The sequence below is a fragment of the Taudactylus pleione genome, unplaced genomic scaffold (genome assembly GCF_031769625.1).
Source record: "Taudactylus pleione unplaced genomic scaffold, aTauple2 ptg000201l, whole genome shotgun sequence".
Taxonomy (NCBI): Eukaryota; Metazoa; Chordata; class Amphibia; order Anura; family Myobatrachidae; genus Taudactylus; species Taudactylus pleione.
The window spans coordinates 18,290,500-18,310,064 of NW_028284603.1; the positions used below are offsets into that span (position 1 = coordinate 18,290,500).

Below are 19,565 nucleotides of genomic sequence, written 5' to 3' on the forward strand. Positions count from 1 at the left end.
ATGCCATGGCTCTCATGATGGCAATGGCAGGTTTTACAGTAAACAAACAATATGCATGGGTGACATGAAAAATGATTGGCTAAAATTTATTAAAAAATTACATATACTAACTTCTATTGGACAATGCATTAATCATGTGAGCCCAAATAAAAATTAATAATACCATATCTGATTGGCTCAAGCCCTTTATGTGCGATTGCAAAGTTAACAGGGCAAATTAAACAAACTTACAGTCATAATGTAATTTATAACATGCATTTAAAACAAACAGAACATTAGGAAGCTAAAAACAGGATTTTGGTACTTACCGATAAATGCCTTTCTCCGATTCCACAGGGGACACTGGAGTTCAAGACAGTGGGGTATAGACGGTGGTAGAGTAGAGCCTGGCACCTTAAATAATTTAGAAGTGTGACTGGCTCCTCCCCCTCTATGCCCCATCAGCCCCAGTTTTTTAATGTTTTATTGTTGTTGTTTTTTTGTTTTCCCTTCAGCATCGTGGTTTTTCTGGTTTTCCTTGTTTGACTTTGAAGTTTAACCATGTTTGTTACAAATTTTTTTCTTTCTTCTCCCAAACAAAATTTTACAAAAAACAAAAAAAACAACAAATTGTCAATACCCTTGTCTGTTTTGGAAAAACATCAACCCTTTTGCAGGATTGTACCACCATGTGAATGTCCATTTGGATCAGTTCGTGATTTTGTTGGGATCAACCTTTATTTTGTGTATGTCCTTGTGTTTGTATAATTTTTGGTCTTTTTAATGTGTTTATGTGCATTTTGGAGAACCAATAAATGTTTTATTTTTACATCACATAACTAGTTATTTTTGAAACAAGTATTTAGAATTATTTAAAACCCATAAACCATGTTTTGGAAACATTTGTGTGGCGTGTAATATGGTGGATTTTTGGTACCCAAATGGCTTTTAGGCTATAGTTTAGTTATCACAAATGTAGTAACCATAAACCAAAAACTTGCCACACATCAAATCAAGGTTGGTTAAATTATGTAACACTGTTTCACATTAATACCCTGATGTATTTGTGTCGACAAATGTTAAAAACTTTATTATGCTCTATTATTGGTTGTGGCTTACAGTGTTGGCTTAAATTTTTTAGAACTCGTGTAACCCCATAAATATTTTATACACAAAAATGCTGATCAAACTAACCATAGATTTGTTTAAGTATGTGTAATGCAGAAATGGAAAAACTACGGGAAGTACTGCGAAATAAACAATGAACCATTTGTACACCAGGATTAGATCAATGTAAAAAATGAAGACAAAGGTAGTATTGTATCAAAATTTATTTGAATGAAAAAATAAAAATAAAAAATAAATAAAAAAAATTAAACATCAGCATGGTCCAAGGCGGTAAGGATTCGCTGGAAACAGGATCCCAAATTGCCCAAATGATGTTGTGCCAAATTAATTTCCTGTCTGAGCAACCGAATCAGCATCTGGGGATCTGTAGAGATGAGATTAAAAATTGCTTAGATATTCATTTAATTTGAGACTCCAACAATGAAAAATACTAGTTTATTATATGCACTACAAAGTGTGTGGGACACAATGAAGTTGTGGGCTACCCAAAAAAAAACAGGCCTTGGACATTTGTAGGCCTATCAAATGATCTAATCCAGGCCAGGGGTTTCTAAAAATTGCAGTTAAATTTGATGATTTGTCCTTTATAAACCATAATTCAGATGTAAACTCAAATACATTTTATAGGCAAATTAATTTTGTAAAAAAACCCCATGGCCTCTACTTAATGGGCCACATAACTAAGGGGACACCAATCTATGTCGCTTATTAACTAATACATAGGAAACTGGTTATAATTTCTAATGTGTCAAACACTCTAAGCTATCCAAGTCTTGTGTTGTCCTGTGGCATGGCCTAGCTGAGATAATTGTTTTTAAGTTTTTTAAAACTAAAAAAAAATAAAAATAAATTGAATTTGTTTTTACATACAAACAGTGCATAAATCCACAAGGTCTGAGACTTATGTGTTTTTTAAATTAAACTATTTTTTTAATTTTGGAGCCCCAATACAGTGTACAACATAAAGTAGAGACTACTATTTTGTACAAACCACAGGGAATATTGGTGAACATATGATGATGCTGGTGCAAATTTTTATTGGCTTCACTTTACAAATTAACTCGGTGTAAAGGGTTAACGGTTATGTACCATTAAAGCCAACTGTCTCAACATTTTTGAACTGGAAATGTTCCCTAGATTAGATGCCACAAAACATAAGTCAAAATATTTAACACGACATGCAGCTAGGCAAAAATTCCGATCACATTGTTTTTAACTCTTAACACATTTGTGCAGTGTTAGCATTCCAAAAAAGGTAAAAAGAAAAGAAAAAAAAACTGAAGCAAAGTCTACTTTGAAACATTACATCATCAATACATCAAAACAATATATTGTATCACATGATTACTGGTCAAAATTTACAATTTAAAAAAAATAATATTCACAATATTAGATAAACTATCTAAAGAACAACACCATGTAGACCTACACACAGACATCCTATTTATAATAAGTCACATATTTAAATATAAAAAACAGTTAAAGAACACATTACCTTGAATCCGTACCGGGGAAGGGGAAGCCTGGTCTCCCATAGGGGGAAGGGAGGAAGGGGAAAGGGTTTGGAAATCAGCTTCAGGAGGAGTTATTTGGGATGAGTGGGCAGGGGAGGGAGGGTTACTTGCGGAGTTTTGGGTCAGGGAGAGAGGGTAACTTGGGGAGTATGGGGCCGGGGAGGGAAGGCTGAGTTGATTGGGTTGGGAAAGGGGGGGTTTGGAGGGGTATTTTGAGGAGCATTGCGCCCGCTTCTCCGCAGCATTCTCCTTCTCCGCTGTTGTCCTAAGAAGTGAGAATAGTGTTTAGAAACTTATAGTTTTAAGCATTTACATTGGAGAAACCACAGAATTTGCATAAATTTTTTTAAAAAAGGACCTGTGCATTCTATGTAAATATTACAAACTGACATTTAATGAAACAACAGTTGGCCTGTACTGTACAATAGGTACAACATACATTACTGCTTGTTTACCTTTGTTTAAAAAATTAGTAAAAATGGTTTACAAATCATAAAAACAAACTGCAAAAGCATACTTACGCCGATGTATTTGCGCCCGCAAATTGCTAAAAGCATGGGCGAACGCCGCCGGAGATCTGACCAGCGGCGCTCCAACTGCGCAATATTACGCCTGAACCCCGCCGACCGAAGGAGCCGACGGACCTCCGCGTAGGCCTGCCTTTTCACCCTATTTGGAATGGGGGGGTCCAAATTGGCCAGGCGCCTGTCCAGGACATCCACCATTATGGCCAGCTCTTGGCGTGTAAATGCCATGGCTCTCATGATGGCAATGGCAGGTTTGACAGTAAACAAACAATATGCATGGGTGACATGAAAAATGATTGGCTAGAATTTATTAAAAAATTACATATACTAACTTCTATTGGACAATGCATAAATCATGTGAGCCCAAATAAAAATTAATAATACCATATCTGATTGGCTCAAGCCCTTTATGTGCGATTGCAAAGTTAACAGGGCAAATTAAACAAACTTACAGTCATAATGTAATTTATAACATGCATTTAAAACAAACAGAACATTAGGAAGCTAAAAACAGGATTTTGGTACTTACCGATAAATCCCTTTCTCCGATTCCACAGGGGACACTGGAGTTCAAGACAGTGGGGTATAGACGGTGGTAGAGTAGAGCCTGGCACCTTAAATAATTTAGAAGTGTGACTGGCTCCTCCCCCTCTATGCCCCATCAGCCCCAGTTTAAGAACTGAGCCCGAGAAGAGACGGAGGACAACAAGAAAACGAGGAGAAGGAGAAGACCACAGAACGGAACAAGACCGACTGAAGGAGAACAGAGGAACCACTGCAGGGAATCATGCATTCACACAACCATAGAAGGAACCAAACAACTGGCAGGTATGCAGCGCTGGGCGGGCGTCCAGTGTCCCCTGTGGAATCGGAGAAAGGGATTTATCGGTAAGTACCAAAATCCTGTTTTCTCCTTCATCCACTAGGGGACACTGGAGTTCAAGACAGTGGGGACGTCCCAAAGCCAACCTCCTGGGTGGGAAGCGCGGAGAACATGCCAACCCTTTGGCCAACCGAACAGGGACCACCAAGAACCAGAGGTTCAATGGAAAGGCAAGAGCTGAGGATCAAGTGTCGTGAGCCAGGAGACAATCAGAACTCCCTGTGGAACAGACACAGAAATTCCACAACTGACAGCGTAAATAGAATGGAATAAGCGGCTAGCGAGAAAACACCCTCAGGTGAGAAGTATCATAACACTGTAAACTCAGCTAAAAACAGACCAAGCCAGACTGTTGGGAGCAGAGAACTCCAACCCGAATCCATATGAGAAGGGCAGTAACCCGAGAACAAAACTCGAGAAAACCGTACCAGATTCGGAAACAGAAAGCTGCAACAGTCGCAGATAGCAGAATACCAGCACTGTTGGACATAGTCATAAAGATACAAGTATAACGATACCAATCTACAGAAACAGAGCTGATCCTGTCCACAGACTCCTAACAAAGAGTATGCAGAGAGGTAAAAGTCAAGGCCGAACAGTCACCATGAACCATTCTGGAAGTCCAACTACTACAAAGTTGTAAACCAGCGGAAGGGAGAGACCATAGAAGTCTCCAACAAGTGGAGATCACACTGGGAATGAGGCCGAGGCAGCTTCGAGAGGATTGAGATTACAATACCTGTCAGAGGGTCAGACAGCAGATCAACCCATCCTGAAAACAGAGTAGAAAACAGCGACTGAACACCTGCAGCCGAAAAGCAAATCACAGCCACAAACTCCAAAACAACAGACAACTTCCAACATGATGGAAGTGCGTAGTCAGTACCAACCGCTGGCCTGAACATAGTGTGAAACAACCAGGATGCCCTAGTAGTTAAAGAGCACGGATGCAACAGCCACCCAGGGAGCTACCAATATAGGGAAGCACTCCATACCGCAAGGCTAGAGCACTAGGACAACCCTGAAGGTACCAGTCAGGTACCCGTCAATGTGATGAAAACATCCACAGAGACTGAACAGGAAATCCACCAGGCCCCCTGCGTAGGACATATTGACTGTCACACTTTAATGTAAAGATGTGCACTAGACCCTCGAAGCGCTTCAGTCCATAATCCCAACAGATCTAGTAGAAGAGTGTCACTAATCTCAATGTTGAAACTATGCACCAGGGAAGCTCTAAAGTGTAGAGCCAACTGATTAAAAAAGCAGATGGCTGCTAGGACCACAGCTAGGGTGCATAAGGGAGAAAGCGGCTATGCAATGACAGGTTGGGCATTAGTGGGGTAAGCCCGCTTACCTGTGAGCGGCCAAAAGCCCTCTGGACGCTATGTAGAATGTCACTGACCTTTTTCAACTCACAGCAACCTGCCCCGTCAGGTATATGGAGTAGCTTCAGTGGGCTAAGACCCAATGCTCTACAGCACGGACTTCAGTCTGGAGATGTTGCAGTAGAAAACACTGTATAAACTAGCAAAATGTTAGTGGAGGCAGGAAGGTCGTTCAACAGGACTCTATACCTGAGCTTGTTATATTAGGGATGTGTATCCATATAGACATTATACCTATACCACAAAACGGTCTACTAGTTTAAGTATCAGTACATTAACACTTGTAATGGAGAAGTGTGTATTACGCCCATCAATCTAATAAAATCCAGGCCTGACCCTGCCTATATCGGCGGGGGCCCTAGGCCTTCATGTAATTTAACAAATGAATCCCTGATTACAGAATAGAACCTGGATTCTCTATGTACAGATAGAATGTACCTAGGGGCCCTTTAGAGACTCATGTTATTGAGATATGTGACAAGACAATAATATGGAGTACCGGAATCTATACTGAGAAGGGTACCTGTACATAAACAGAGTGCATTAGTTATCCCAAGAAAGGAAGGGACATATCTGTAGTGATAACCAATAGGGTTAAAAACCAGGTTTTGCCAATTATTAGAAAATATGCATACAAGGAATGGGAATATATCAGTATATATACACCCGTACATACAGACAAACATAGTTGCATAAGAAGGCCATCTCTTTGAAAGGAAGAGTAGTGCCAACATAGCAAGTTAACTTGTCAGACTCCTGCATCGGGAGATCAGCATGCTATATTTATATATGTCCTGCTATATCCTGCATTCTCAGTGTCTTATAAGTTTGCTACCAAGTGCAAAGTTGAAATAATCATAGATCACCCTAAAGGGGGGCACCATAGATAGGAACTAACAAGAAGGAACTATAACCCCAGGAGGATGTAAGTACATATCTTTATATAAAAGAAGGCCCCAGTCATGTATAGGGTTCATAATAGAAGCAATGTCTATCACTATGTAAGCTGCAGAACATGACTCTAGTCTACAGAGCCACCATTTAATATATATATATATATATATATATACACATATATATATGGATAAGCTGACAGCTTTGGTAATCCCAGGCGGCTTCCCATCCGTGGAAATATAGGTACGTACACACACCCACATACAAATCCTTAGGGAGAGATGGTGTAAAGCGGAGTTATTGTACCAACTACTGCATGAGGAGAGTCCAGCCTTCAATTGCAGAATCCTTCTTTTAAATATGCTAGGTACCAGACATAAAACTGATAACAGATCCTACCTCTGCCTTATGATAAGGATAAGAAGCGATATATATATCTCCACATATGCATACCTACATACAAGATTAGTAGGTGACGATAATATTTTAAATTAGAACATGAGCAATAGTTAGAGCCATGGAAGGAAAGAACTGAGCCACAGGACTCCAGCATGTATATGTTCTATAGCAGGGCTTAGTATAAATACATGTGGCTTACCTCAACGCAGGGAGACTGCTCAATTGTCGCGTGTAGCCATCAGCCTGCTACGGTGTAATGGGCAGGATATTTTATCAGCGTGCTGTCCCAGACTGGTATCGAACCTGGGACCCTTCTGTTACTGGTGTGCTCGCCTTAATCGGTTGAGCTATACATGTGTGCAGAAGAGTAACAATCCACAAATTTAAGGGATTACTGTCCCCAAAAAGTGAGCTGTATTCTAACAGAGCCTTCCCAACATATTAAAAGGGAGACCTGTCCCTTGGGGAAAACCACAGCGCAATCCCCCCATCTAAACAGGGGATAAAGGCCTGCTGTTGCTATTAACACAGCTAAAGAAGTGGCCGTCCCAGCCTCTAATGCTGGGCCACAGGGATGGTAAGCCCAATATGGGATTCTCGTTCCTGAGAATGGATGATTCGGGAGGACCTGACCCAAGGCCTGCCCCCTCAGCCAACGCTGGGTTGAGACCCAACCCAATGGAGAGTTCTCCTCACCCACAGATATCGTTCCAATATTTTTGTATATGTGCTGCCAAAGCGTGCACTGGAACGCTTGTCATCCTTGCGCAGTGTGCTAATTAACCTCTCTGGAATAAGGCTTGTCCATAGACCACCCGATTAGCAGAGTAGAATAAAGGTATACACATACATACACACACATATATATATATATATACACACACACACATACACCCTATATGGGATTACATATACATCTACATACACACACACAACACGTACATTGTAGGCGCCGGGACACGGGGAGCGATCTGCAGAAGTGACAGAGATGACTCTTACACTGCGCTAGGGTAAAGTTATACCGCGCTGTGTGCGCAAAATGTCCATGCTAGCCTGGAAGAGTCCCGGCTAACATAAGCTGTCCCCTCAACAGAACCGCATAAAGCGGAGTCATAGTGCACCTGCTAAGCGCAAGGTTGAGGAAGGGGCAGCAAAAGGCTAGACATATCCATCAGAGCAGCAGGTGTTAGGGCAATGAGCTATACTGCTGTGGAGGGCGCCGCAGCGGCTTAAACACAAGTGCCCCGAAGTAGCTAGCGCCGGAGCTTATACATTAAAGCACCGCCTCAGCAGACTAACAGCTACGCTGTTATAAAACACACGCAAGCACAGGGAGAATATACAAATTCCACACAGGGTCATAGTGGGAAACGAACCCATGACCTCAGTGCTGTGAGGCAGTAATGCTAACCATTACACAGTCTGTGCTGCCCTATTAAATATATGCAGGCTGCCTCAGTGTTACTGGCGCTGTACCTACTGTGAGAGCTCCAGTGCTTTTTGTAAGTGATAGCGCAGTCAGCCGTCTGTCACTTACCTGACCTACAGTTAACGGAGCTTCAATACACATCTCCCCCTTGTGGGGGGAGGGGCAGGAGACCCGGACTCAGCCGGCTACACCTAGCGGCGGCACCCATACTTTCATTTTCTCCCCCGAGCAGGAGTGAGTCAGCGCTGTGCTACACAACGGACCACTCTTAATAAAAGAGGGAGTTGTTCATATTGCCCTTAAGAGGGAAGCGCGCTCTCTTGCAGGCGCTGGTCCGCGCTGCATACATCACTGTGACGAGTAAAAACTTGGCTCCTCACATCTTAAAAGAACACCTCTCCTGCTAAGCAGGAGAGGAGAGCATCAGCTGATGTCCACTGCCATTTTCTCCCCTCCCATGAAATGCTCAGCACTGTGCTTGCCGGCTATGCTCCAAGTGCTGCTGCGGAGCAATAAGGGGGAGAACCCTTACAAATGGCGCCGCTGTTGCAGGACGCGCCATAAGTGTATGTTTAGGGCGGGTCTCGATGCCGGGTCCGTGCGCTGATTAAGACAGCGGGACTTATTAGCCACGGCAGCCCGCCTTTGTGAGGAGGGCAAGCGCCATCGGCGCTGTTAACGAGCTCTCCCATGCAGCAGCGCCGACAGCCACGTGGTGCACACAGCGCGGCAGTGAGGAGGGAGCCCGACTATAATAGGCGCCGCTAGCTTGCATGACGCGCCATTTCGCTCCAGCAGCCCCAGCGACGACCGGGGCTGTAATTTGCGCCCTCGTGACTACACCACCTGGTGACCCCCTTGACCTGGAGATCCGAAGTCGGGGAGAGGGTGGTGCGGGGGGAGGGGAAAGTCGGGCCCTCTTAACAGTGACACTGAGCCCAGCTATACTAACACTGCTCCTGCTAATCAGGAGCAGTGGTCATACTCACAGCTGCTGCGGCCGGGATGCTGGGCTGAGGGGGCGGAGAGGAACCCGGACACATGCCGGTGTCAGCAGTGGCGGGTCTTCTCGGGGTCCGATGACTCCTTTGTGTGTGCCCCCTCCTCAGGGTCACCGGACACAGGCTGCAGTAGCCGTGTGGTGCCCTTCCCGGCGGCTCCCACGTAGCAGGCAGACTGCCACAGCAAGCAGCCTGCCTGTCCTCAGTGTTAAATAAAAATAAAAAAATATGAAAAAGGCTGGAGACAGCCTGATGTGCGACCGGCTCTCTCAGGCACATTCTAAAAACTGGGGCTGATGGGGCATAGAGGGGGAGGAGCCAGTCACACTTCTAAATTATTTAAGGTGCCAGGCTCTACTCTACCACCGTCTATACCCCACTGTCTTGAACTCCAGTGTCCCCTAGTGGATGAAGGAGAAATCAAGTTTATAATTGGTTATTTAAAAAAAAAAACGCACTACCAGTAAAACAACAGCATGAACTAAATGACATTTGTACAATAAAGTTTTTAGACAAATTGAAAGAGGGGAAAAAAAAGTGCAGCAACACTTTAGCTCACTAATTAATTAATTGACAACAAGCTATTAACAAGCTCATCGATAGACCATGAAAACATGACGTGACCATCAACACAACACATGCGGCCGCAACCATCAGAACAAAATTAACATACAGCTACTGACGACTGACTCAATCGTTAGCTTCTATCACTCGCTAGCTAGAGGAGGTGCATTGGTCACGAATGGGCATCACATTGGTTGCGAGCGACCGCCCTTTCGATTGTTTACATTTTGTTTTTCTTGGTAGCTGGCGTACAACCGAGCGGCCGACTCTGAATGAGGGCCAGAGTCTGATAGGAATAGTGCTTGCACACGCTGACCTTATCGATGAGGAGAGGTATGCAGGGGGACGTGGAGCGCGTAGCCATCAAGGAGACCAGCATTTGCTTATAGAAAATGGCAGCCGGCAATACCGAGGTGGCACGCTGTCACAGCCCACCAGACCGCTGTGAGCAGTGGGCGAGGAGCCGGCTGTGTGACAAGGAAGGCGCTCTCCCCTGGCATGCTATTAACCCCTGGGACGCTCGAGCGTATCCTCATCGCTGCAGCCCGCTGGCCCTGGTGGTCTAGTGGTAGCGCAGGATCAGTACCTGGCTCCACGTGCAGCCATCCCCTGGGAGCCCCCTACCTGGGGACAATTAAGACTGTGAATCAGTGGGTCCCCACCACAGGAACCCGCCGCTTACCTGAACCCCCATGAATCCGGCCACAGTCCAGAGATCTTCCAGGGTCTTCCTAGCTAAGGCCCCGGAAGATCCCTGGATCAGTACCGGCGTCCTGGCCCGGTGGGGTGGAAGAGCAGTAGCACGGACATCCTACAGGACTGTCCGTGTTATCCGCTCTGAGGATCTGATTCAGACCCACTCACAGGCGGCCGCTGGCTCGTTCGCGGCCAATATTTCCAATCTGTGCATGCATCCCAATGCGCGTGCGTGATCCACTGCGAGTGGTCTGGAAGGGCTCGCTCGCCCAGCATAGACAGGCCATCTGAATGAGTGACAGGAGAGGCCGTTTGTGGCTGGTAACAGGGGCAGGGGACTACTAACGGGGGAGTGGCGGTGCGAACGCAGGCGTGCCTGAGTGTTGCAACGCCGTTTCAGAGGCGTGCATAATTAAAAGGCAGCATCATAGTTCACGTCACTTGGTGGAATTTCACACTGAACTGCTCGCATTGCTTGTGGCAGGGTATAGTCATCCTCAAGTGCTGCGAGCACATCCGATGGTGCTCAATGTACCAATGTTTTCATGCACTTCCTGGAGATGAATGGCTGGTGGGCGTCTGCGTACACAAAGTGATCGCTCGCCAAGACATAGAGGGCGTGCTAATGCCTTGCCGTGCGATCGCCTGCCTTGCTGGGCGTGCGCTGGATTTGCATACGCCGGGAGCGAGAGGCCGCATCATGCGAGTGGCTCTGAATCAGGTCCTGTGTCTGCTACACTAAAAATCTTCAGGAGCTGCCTAAAGCAGCCCCCCTCTGAACAGTGACCGACTTCGTGTTGGGAACCTACGCTACTGAAGGTGCTTTGGCTCGGGGCGGGGTATAGGAGAGGGACCCAAGTACATCCTGGGAGATGAAAATTAGCTCTGAGGTGCCCGATGACTACCTACCGCCATCGCCTATACCCCAAGGTATCCTGTGGAACCCTATGGACCCTGAAGTAAAAAAATGGATTTGAGAATCCTTACCAGTTCTTTACACAAAGGACCTGATTCAGAGATGGGTGGGATTGCAGAGCGCACACAAGCGGCTGCACAATTCCGTCCATCTATAATGCAAATGCAGCACGTGTCTGTAGGAAACAGACATCTCCTTGCTGCATCTGCAATCCCAGCGCTGCGACCAAGGCCGAAGCCTGGGATCACCATTGCAACCATCGGTCTCGATGGTTACCCCTTTGGCCAGGCTGCAGTAGCTGAAGCTTATCGCGGCATGACTGGATCCTGGCAGCTTGCGAGGCCAGGAAATCTGCATCCCCCGACGCAGACAGTGACCTTGTCCCTCTCGGAAAACAGAGGCGACGTTTACAAATCGGAGATGTGCGCTAACCATCGGGTAAGCGTACGTCTCTGAATCAGGCCCAAAATACTCAAGGTTCAGTAGATAAAGAATTTTACATCTTCTTATATCCTTTCCCTAATTGGTGCCATTATATAAACTTTCTTTGCATGAGCATGGTGCAAGTTTCTGATGGTGTGACCTATAGCCCTTGCACATTCAGATGCACGGCTCTACACTAGGGAAAGGCTTGTAGGGGTGTTTGCATAAAACTGCAAAAGCAATCCCGGGAAAAGATGCACATGGGGGCGCTGCAGTGTCTAACTCAGAATCAGGCCCATTATGTATATACACCTATGCTTAAGAAGGCTAATGCGTTTTGGAGCTAAGACCCATTAGATATCACCATCTTCAGATGGCATTAGCAGCTTTGTGCCTATGGAGGCATTCTTGCCGGAAAGGGATCTTGCAATCCCTCTCCCACAGACTCCATACTGCTCTGTAGGTTTTCGCTGAATGACACTGCCACACGTGCAAAGAAGTGATGGTGATAGCTTTCATGCCATTGCCAAGATATTTTCCGGGACAGCCTTTTATCAATTTTACTATCCCGTTGATAAATAGACCAGAAAAAACATTCTTATGAGGCGATAAATTTTAATAACTTTGCTCTGTACATGAAATGTTGACATTACACTGTTCTGCAAAGCTGTGCATCTACTCTGCACTCATGTTTGTATTACTGTCCCTGTCACCGAAACAAAAAAAATCACGCCTCCAGGACCTCTTGTATCGTACCAGGAATGTACTACTGCTGTGATTCCCAAACATTTTTGAATTACGGCGCCCTATAGTACCAGCAGTTTTCTTAGCACCTCTAAGTTTAAGTTTGTTATTAAGAAATTCAGAAAAACATGTAGTAATATAGTAAAGTGAAGTAAATATTGCTTATCTGTCAACTTTAGAATAGATTCAGTTATGTGGTGGTGGACTAGTTTGCACTTCTGTTTGTTCACATATTTACATTACATTGACCATAAATAATTTGATTTGGTGCTGGACCAACAACCTGAGGCACCCCTGCAAGTGTCCCAAGGCACGCCAGTGTGCCACGGCGCACTGTTTGGGAACCACTGCACTACTGCAGTATGTATTAAACAGGTTGTGACTCCAATGACCATGCTCAACATCATATGTAAAGTAAATTTCATCATCACATATGGCTTCCTGTGCTGCTGCAAGAATGCTGCACCTCAACAATGCTTTAGACATAAGTAATGGCTCCATTTATGGGATGCAGTTAGGATACCGCTACCCGTCGGAATCCCGACCAGCGACTAAAGATAGGCGTCTAAATCCCGAGTCCTATCTTTAGCCCCACGCCAAAATCCTGACGCCCGATATCCTGAGCGAAGATAAGCCGGGGCTTTCTAGCTGTTAACCGCAGGGGAAGGGTGAGTAGGCACTGCTGGGGGGGTTAGGAACCCCCTTGGGACGGTTAGGTTTAGGGTGCGGGAAGGGGGGGTTAGGCACCACTGGGGGAGGTTAGGATTAGGCACCCTCCAGGGAGGGTTAGGGGGGGGGGAGAGGGGAGGGTTAGGGTACTTACCAGCCCTAGTCGGGATCTTCACTGTTCGGGCTTCCGGCATCAGTATTTGGTCCGCCGGGAATAGATCCGGCGGCATTACATACCGATTCCCCATTTACATATACAAGTAAAAGCAGTTCTTTTTATTGCATAACAATACCTACTACACGTTGATACCATAGAAGGCTATATCAAACCATCTGCCGCAAATCTCTGCAGAAATCAGATTACTTCTCGGTATTGGCTTTCATTTTTTTGTCTATGTCTATGAGGCAGATGTGCTTATCAGCAAGAATGTGCCACAAGCCTAGTGACTGACTGCTGACAGGTGCCAGTGTCTGCCTGCTGCTCAGTGGTTGCCCACTGCCAGGTGCCCAGTGTCTGCCTGCTGTCAGGTGCCCCGTAACTGACAGTCAGGTGCCTACTGACTGTTTTCTGCCTGCTGCCAAGTGGTTGCCCGCTTGCAGGTGCCTACTGACTGCTTGCTGCCAGGTACCCAGTGTTAGCCTGATGCCAGTTACCAAATAAGTGCCTGCTGCCCTGTGCTTGCCCACTGGCAGGTGCTCATTGACTAACTGCCCGCTGCCAGGGCCGTCTCTACTTATAGGCTAAACAGGCAGTTGCCCAAAGGCCCCAGGATTCCAAGGGTCCGTGGTCAATAGCACCCCTACCCCCCATCGCATAGCTGCCCCCGTTGATAGTCCTGCATGGGGAGGAGGCAGAGGTGGGTACCGGCTGCAGGGTAACACACAGCACAGGGTGTGAGAGTTGCAAGGAGAGAGAAACTGCACCGTTTCCCGTCACCGTGTTCCGGGAGACTGCCCGCACACACCAATCTTCATGCCGTGTCACAGGAGGGCTCACCCTGCTAGCTCTGGCGAACATGCTGTGCCTGCTCGCATATGGATGTCCAGGCTGGGCAGGTGTGTCATGGGAGCGGCGGTGGGAGAGGGGGGCCGGTGCTATATATAGAGGTGGTGGGCTTTCACAAGAAGAGCTGCCAGGTAAGTTGTGTATTATTGCCCACTGACACCTGCATGATCTTTCCCAGGTACATCCCTCATCACGGTTGGCGCCCCATGACCTGCCTGCTGTACCCCCTGCTATGCAGCACTCACTGATATCACACCAGCCAGCCTCCCTGCTGTGTATGTGGAATATACACTTTCTTCTTACTTGTATCTATTCTGCCATCACGTTATACTGCTGTCATTTTCTCTCTCACTTTTTCCATATTCCACTCTTATGACATTATTCTGGGACGCATGTTGTGCCTTTAGATGTGTATGTTTTATGGTGTAATCTCATTATTCATTCACAGCAAGTACTATGTTCTCTGTGTCTTCAGTAGATTTTTAAAAAAAATAGCTTTTTTTCCTGTCCTTCACTGGAAATTTAGAATATAATGTATGCTCACAGCACACCGATGAGCTCATATGCTCACCGAAAGCATCCCTTCCCCGGCAGAGGATTGTTTAATAGGGGCCCCAGTGCATTGCTTTGCCCAGGGTCCTGCACTGCTGTTCAGACAGCCCTGCCCGCTGCCAGGTGATTAGTGACTGCCTGCTGCCAGATGGGTACTGACACAATATAAGAACAAAAATATATAGGCGCTCATCAAAAAATTTAAATAAATTTAATAAAACATAATACACAGAGATAAAAAAGAAAAAAGATGGTATGTATAAAAATATATAAAATTAAAAAACATAAATTACAATGACATAAAGACCGTGAATGTATCAATAAGTAGTTAGAGTACAGTAATGACAAATGTTCAAATAAAAAACAATATTGCTAAAGAAGTTAAAACCATTGATATTGTCATCGGTGTGAAAAAATGCCTTTGGGATGTTAAGCCCACATCAGGGATTGCTTACGTTGTTATAAAACACCGTCAAGACCAAATATCCAGCAAGTTGTGCTGAGAACCACAGATATTGACGTTTCATAAAATTTAGTTAGAACGTTTTTCTTAGTCCAGAAAAAATTGTGTAAAAACAAATATATACATATGGTCCAGTGTATATAGGGCCTGATTCAGAGCCGGACGCTCTGACAGAGCGCTCGCTCTAAATCAGGGCCGTCCTTCCTAATTTTTAGAGTGGCCTCCTGGCCGCTCGCATAGCTGTGGATAGCGAGCGGCCAGGAAGATGGTCGCGATGGTCAAGACCATCGCGACCATCGGGCTTGCGACGAGACCCTTGTGGTAGGGTTTCATTGCCACAAGCCCTGGAGTGCTTTCGGCTCTATCAGAGCCGAGAGCACTCCCACTGACATCACTTGTGATGTCAGTGGGGCCGGCCCCAGACGGTAGGCGTTCCCATGGGAACGCCTCCGTCTGGGCAGCCACGCCCCCGGCACGCCCACCAAAGGGGGCTTGCTGTCACTCACCATCGACAGCACGCCCCCTTTGGTACGAGACCCAGAGCAACGGCTTGCCTGTCGCTATCCGGGTCTCGCGCATGCGCACGACGGAGCCGGCTCCGTTGTGCGCATACGCACTGGCCCAACATCGACCCGCTTGCGAGCGGGTCTGAATCAGGCCCATAGTTCCAGCATTCGTCACAATTAATATTGTGATTCCATATTACACAGAAAAAAAGATTATACCCCATATGTGTTTTAGGGATATCGGTATGGTGAATGGTGATTATATTCCAATAGTGGAGAAAAGGAGCAACATGCATACATGCAATAAGAAGGTTATAACCTGTGTCCTTCTCTTGATTTAGTTTGAAGGCTTACGTGATCCAAAGTGCATCCACCTTGTCAGCGCGCAACTCATATGTTAGCTTGCGGCTCTGCTCCTTGCCGTATCTAGCGGCTTCTTCACCTCAGTGCTTGGGGTGTTTATCAATAGTGGTAAGTCCACCTCAACTCACTCAGCAGGCAGCAGATGTCCGTCTATTCCTGCGTGTCACCCCCTATGCCGCGATCATAAGTTATAATGTTGCAGTGATATTATTGGATATATATATATATATATATATATACAAAGTAACTCGTTTTCCCGGCTTGTATTGCTCACCACACCGATAAAGATAGTTTGTTAACGCGTTTCTCCGCCTCTTTCAATCCTTCGGCGGCTTCCCCAGAACACAGACAACAGGTGGAAATTATAGCCAATTAGCAAGACACCCCCAATAAAGGAGTGGTTCTGCAGGTGGTGACCACAGACCACTTCTCAGGTCCTATGCTTTTTGGCTAATGTTTTGGTCAATTTTGAATGCTGGCGGTGCTTTCACTCTAGTGGTAGCATGAGACAGAGTCTACAACCCACATAAGTGGCTCAGGTAGTGCAACTCATCCAGGATGGCACATCAATGGGAGCTGTGGCAAGAAGGCTTGCTGTGTCTGTCAGCGTAGTGTCCAGAGCATGGAGGCGCTACCAAGAGACAGGCCAGTACATCAGGAGACGTGGAGGCCGTAGGAGGGCAACAACCCAGCAGCAGGACCGCTACCTCCGCCTTTGTGCAAGGAGGAACAGGAGGAGCACTGCCAGAGCCCTGCAAAATTACCTCCAGCAGGCCACAAATGTGCATGTGTCTGCTCAGTCAGAAACAGACTCCATGAGGGTGGTATGAGGGCCCAACGTCCACAGGTGGGGGTTGGGCTTACAGCCCAACACCATGCAGGACGTTTGGCATTTGCCAGAGAACACCAAGATTGGCAAATTCGCCACTGGCGCCCTGTGCTCTTCACAGATGAAAGCAGGTTCACACTGAGCACATGTGACAGACGTGATATAGAGTCTGGAGACGTCAAGGAGAACGTTCTGCTGCCTGCAACATCCTCCAGCACGACCGGTTTGGCAGTAGGTCAGTAATGGTGTGGGGTGGCATTTCTTTGGGGGACCGCACAGCCCTCCATGTGCTCGCTAGAGGTAGCCTGACTGCCATTAGGTACCGAGATGAGATCTTCAGACCCCTTGTGAGACCATATGCTGGTGCGGTTGGCCCTGGGTTCCTCCTAATGCAAGACAATGCTAGACCTCATGTGGCTCGAGTGTGTGAGCAGTTCCTGCAAGACGAAGGCATTGATGCTATGGACTGGCCCGTCCGTTCCCCAGACCTGAATCCAATTGAGCACATCTGGGACGTCATGACTCGCTCCATCCACCAACGCCACGTTGCACCACAGACTGTCCAGGAGATGGCAGATGCTTTAGTCCAGGTCTGGGAGGAGATCCCTCAGGAGTCCATCCGCCACCTCATGTGGAGCATGCCCAGGCGTTGTAGGGAGGTCATACAGGCACGTGGAGGCCACACACACTACTGAGCCTCAGTTTGACTTGTTTTAAGGACATTACATCAAAGTTGGAGCAGCCTGTAGTGTGTTTTTCCACTTTAATTTTGAGTATGGCTCCAAAACCAGACCTCCATGGGTTAATAAATTTGATTTCCAATCATAATTTTTGTGATTTTGGTGTCAGCACATTCAACTATGTAAAGAACAAAGTATTTAATAAGAATATTTCATTCATTCAGATCTAGGATGTGTTATTTTACTCTTCCCTTTATTTTTTTGAGCAGTGTATTTTTGTTCTTATATTTTTTTGTATTTTATGGGAATACAGCAAATTTCCCATCAATATAAAGGCTGCTGTCATTTATGTGTCTATAACACAATTTGATTTTGTGTAAGGTCTTCACACCCTCTTTCTGAAGTTAGCGCCCTTGTTGGTTTTTCTTTGGTGAGTACTGACACATACTGTAGTCTCAGTGACTTCCTGCTGCCCAGTTATAGGCCGCTTCCACGTGCTTAGGGGTCTATTTACTAAGCAGTGTTAGGAGACAGAGTGAAGAGTGATAAGAAAGTGATATGGTGCCAGCCAATCAGCTCCCAACTGTCATCTCACAGGCTGTTTGAAAAATTAGTTGGGAACTGATTGGCTGGCACCTTATCACTTTTCACTCTGTCTTCTAACACTGCTTAGTAAATAGACCCCTAGTGTCTGTCCGCTGCCACAAGCCTAGTCACTGACTATTGGCCCTCCTGCCAGCCTGGTGGCAGTGCCAGGTGTTTAGTGACTGATAAAGTGATTGTCTGCTGCCAGATGCCCTGTGTCTGGAAGCTGCCATGGGCCCAGTGACTGAAGCCTGCCATACAATATCACGACACACACCTTCCCCAGCTCCCAAGGTTCTCCGGAGCTTGACAGGAGCCTGAGCATTGTTTCTGGTTAGTTGCACGTTGCCCGGCATAGACAAGGTATAGCTAGCTCAGCCGCTGCTGCTGCTGTCTGACGGTGACCCCCGGCACCGTTGCGTCACATCCTCCCTTCGCCCACGTGGTTAGAGAGCCGCTGTCACGTGTGTGTCCCCTGTCCTTGGCTGCGATAATCATGGCTGCTCTATTAGCAGGAGCCCGGCTTCTTCTGCGACAAGGACCGCGCCTCCTGCCGGCTTATATCATGCGTCCCAGGCCTGTGCCGGCAAGGTACGTGCCATTCTAGTATGTGAGTGCTGTGAAGTTTTTCATGCATACATGCCTATATGTGAAGTGTGTGCTATACATACATGCACACATGGGGAAGTGTGTGCTATACATACATATATGTACACATGGGGAAGTGTGTGCTATACATATATGTACACATGGGGAAGTGTGTGCTATACATACATATATGTACACATGGGGAAGTGTGTTTCATGCATACATGCCTATATGGGAAGTGTGTGCTATACATACATGCACACATGGGGAAGTGTGTACTATATATACATGTCATATATGTACACATGGGGAAGTGTGTGCTATACATAAATGCACACATGGGGAAGTATGTGTACATGCACATATGTGGAAGCATGTGTTATACATAAATGCACACATGGGTAAGCGTGTGCTATATTCACATGCCCACGTGGGGAAGCATGTGATATACATACATGCCTCCATAGGGATGCGTGTGCTATACATGTATGCCCACATGGGAAAGTGTGTGCTATACATACATGCCCACATGGGGAAGCGTGCGTTATACATACATGCTCACATGGGGAAGCGTGTGCTATACATACATGCCCACACGGGGAAGCATGTGCTATACATACATGCCCACACGGGGAAGCATGTGCTATACATACATGCCCACACGGGGAAGTGTGTGCTATACATACATGTAAACATGGGAAGTGGGCATCATACAGAAGAAGTGTGTGTACAGTGGTGTCCTCATTACTTTTACATTTCTGTCAGTTGCCTTTGCTTCCCAGAGACAGTCTCAAAAGATTGGTCACAATTTTTTTTGTCACTGAATATAGTTTTAACTT

General features: G+C 46.2%; 1 protein-coding gene and 1 long non-coding RNA gene across 2 annotated transcripts in view; one reads left to right on the forward strand and one right to left on the reverse strand.

Moving 5' to 3' along the window:
- Positions 1–1,376: 1,376 nt before the first annotated feature.
- Positions 1,377–18,558, reverse strand: LOC148518229 (uncharacterized). Its single transcript, XR_015878980.1, has 3 exons — positions 18,416–18,558; positions 2,603–2,886; positions 1,377–1,471 (listed from the first exon to the last, which is right to left on the reverse strand). It is a non-coding gene; the product is annotated as an uncharacterized LOC148518229 (long non-coding RNA).
- Positions 18,539–19,565, forward strand: part of LRPPRC (leucine rich pentatricopeptide repeat containing) — a 219,141-nt gene continuing 218,114 nt past the window's right edge. Inside the window, exon 1 of the mRNA XM_088477278.1 lies at positions 18,539–18,729. Within this exon, the coding sequence (XP_088333404.1) occupies positions 18,635–18,729 (95 nt within the window). The 5' untranslated portion in view covers positions 18,539–18,634. The remainder of the gene's footprint in view (positions 18,730–19,565) is intronic.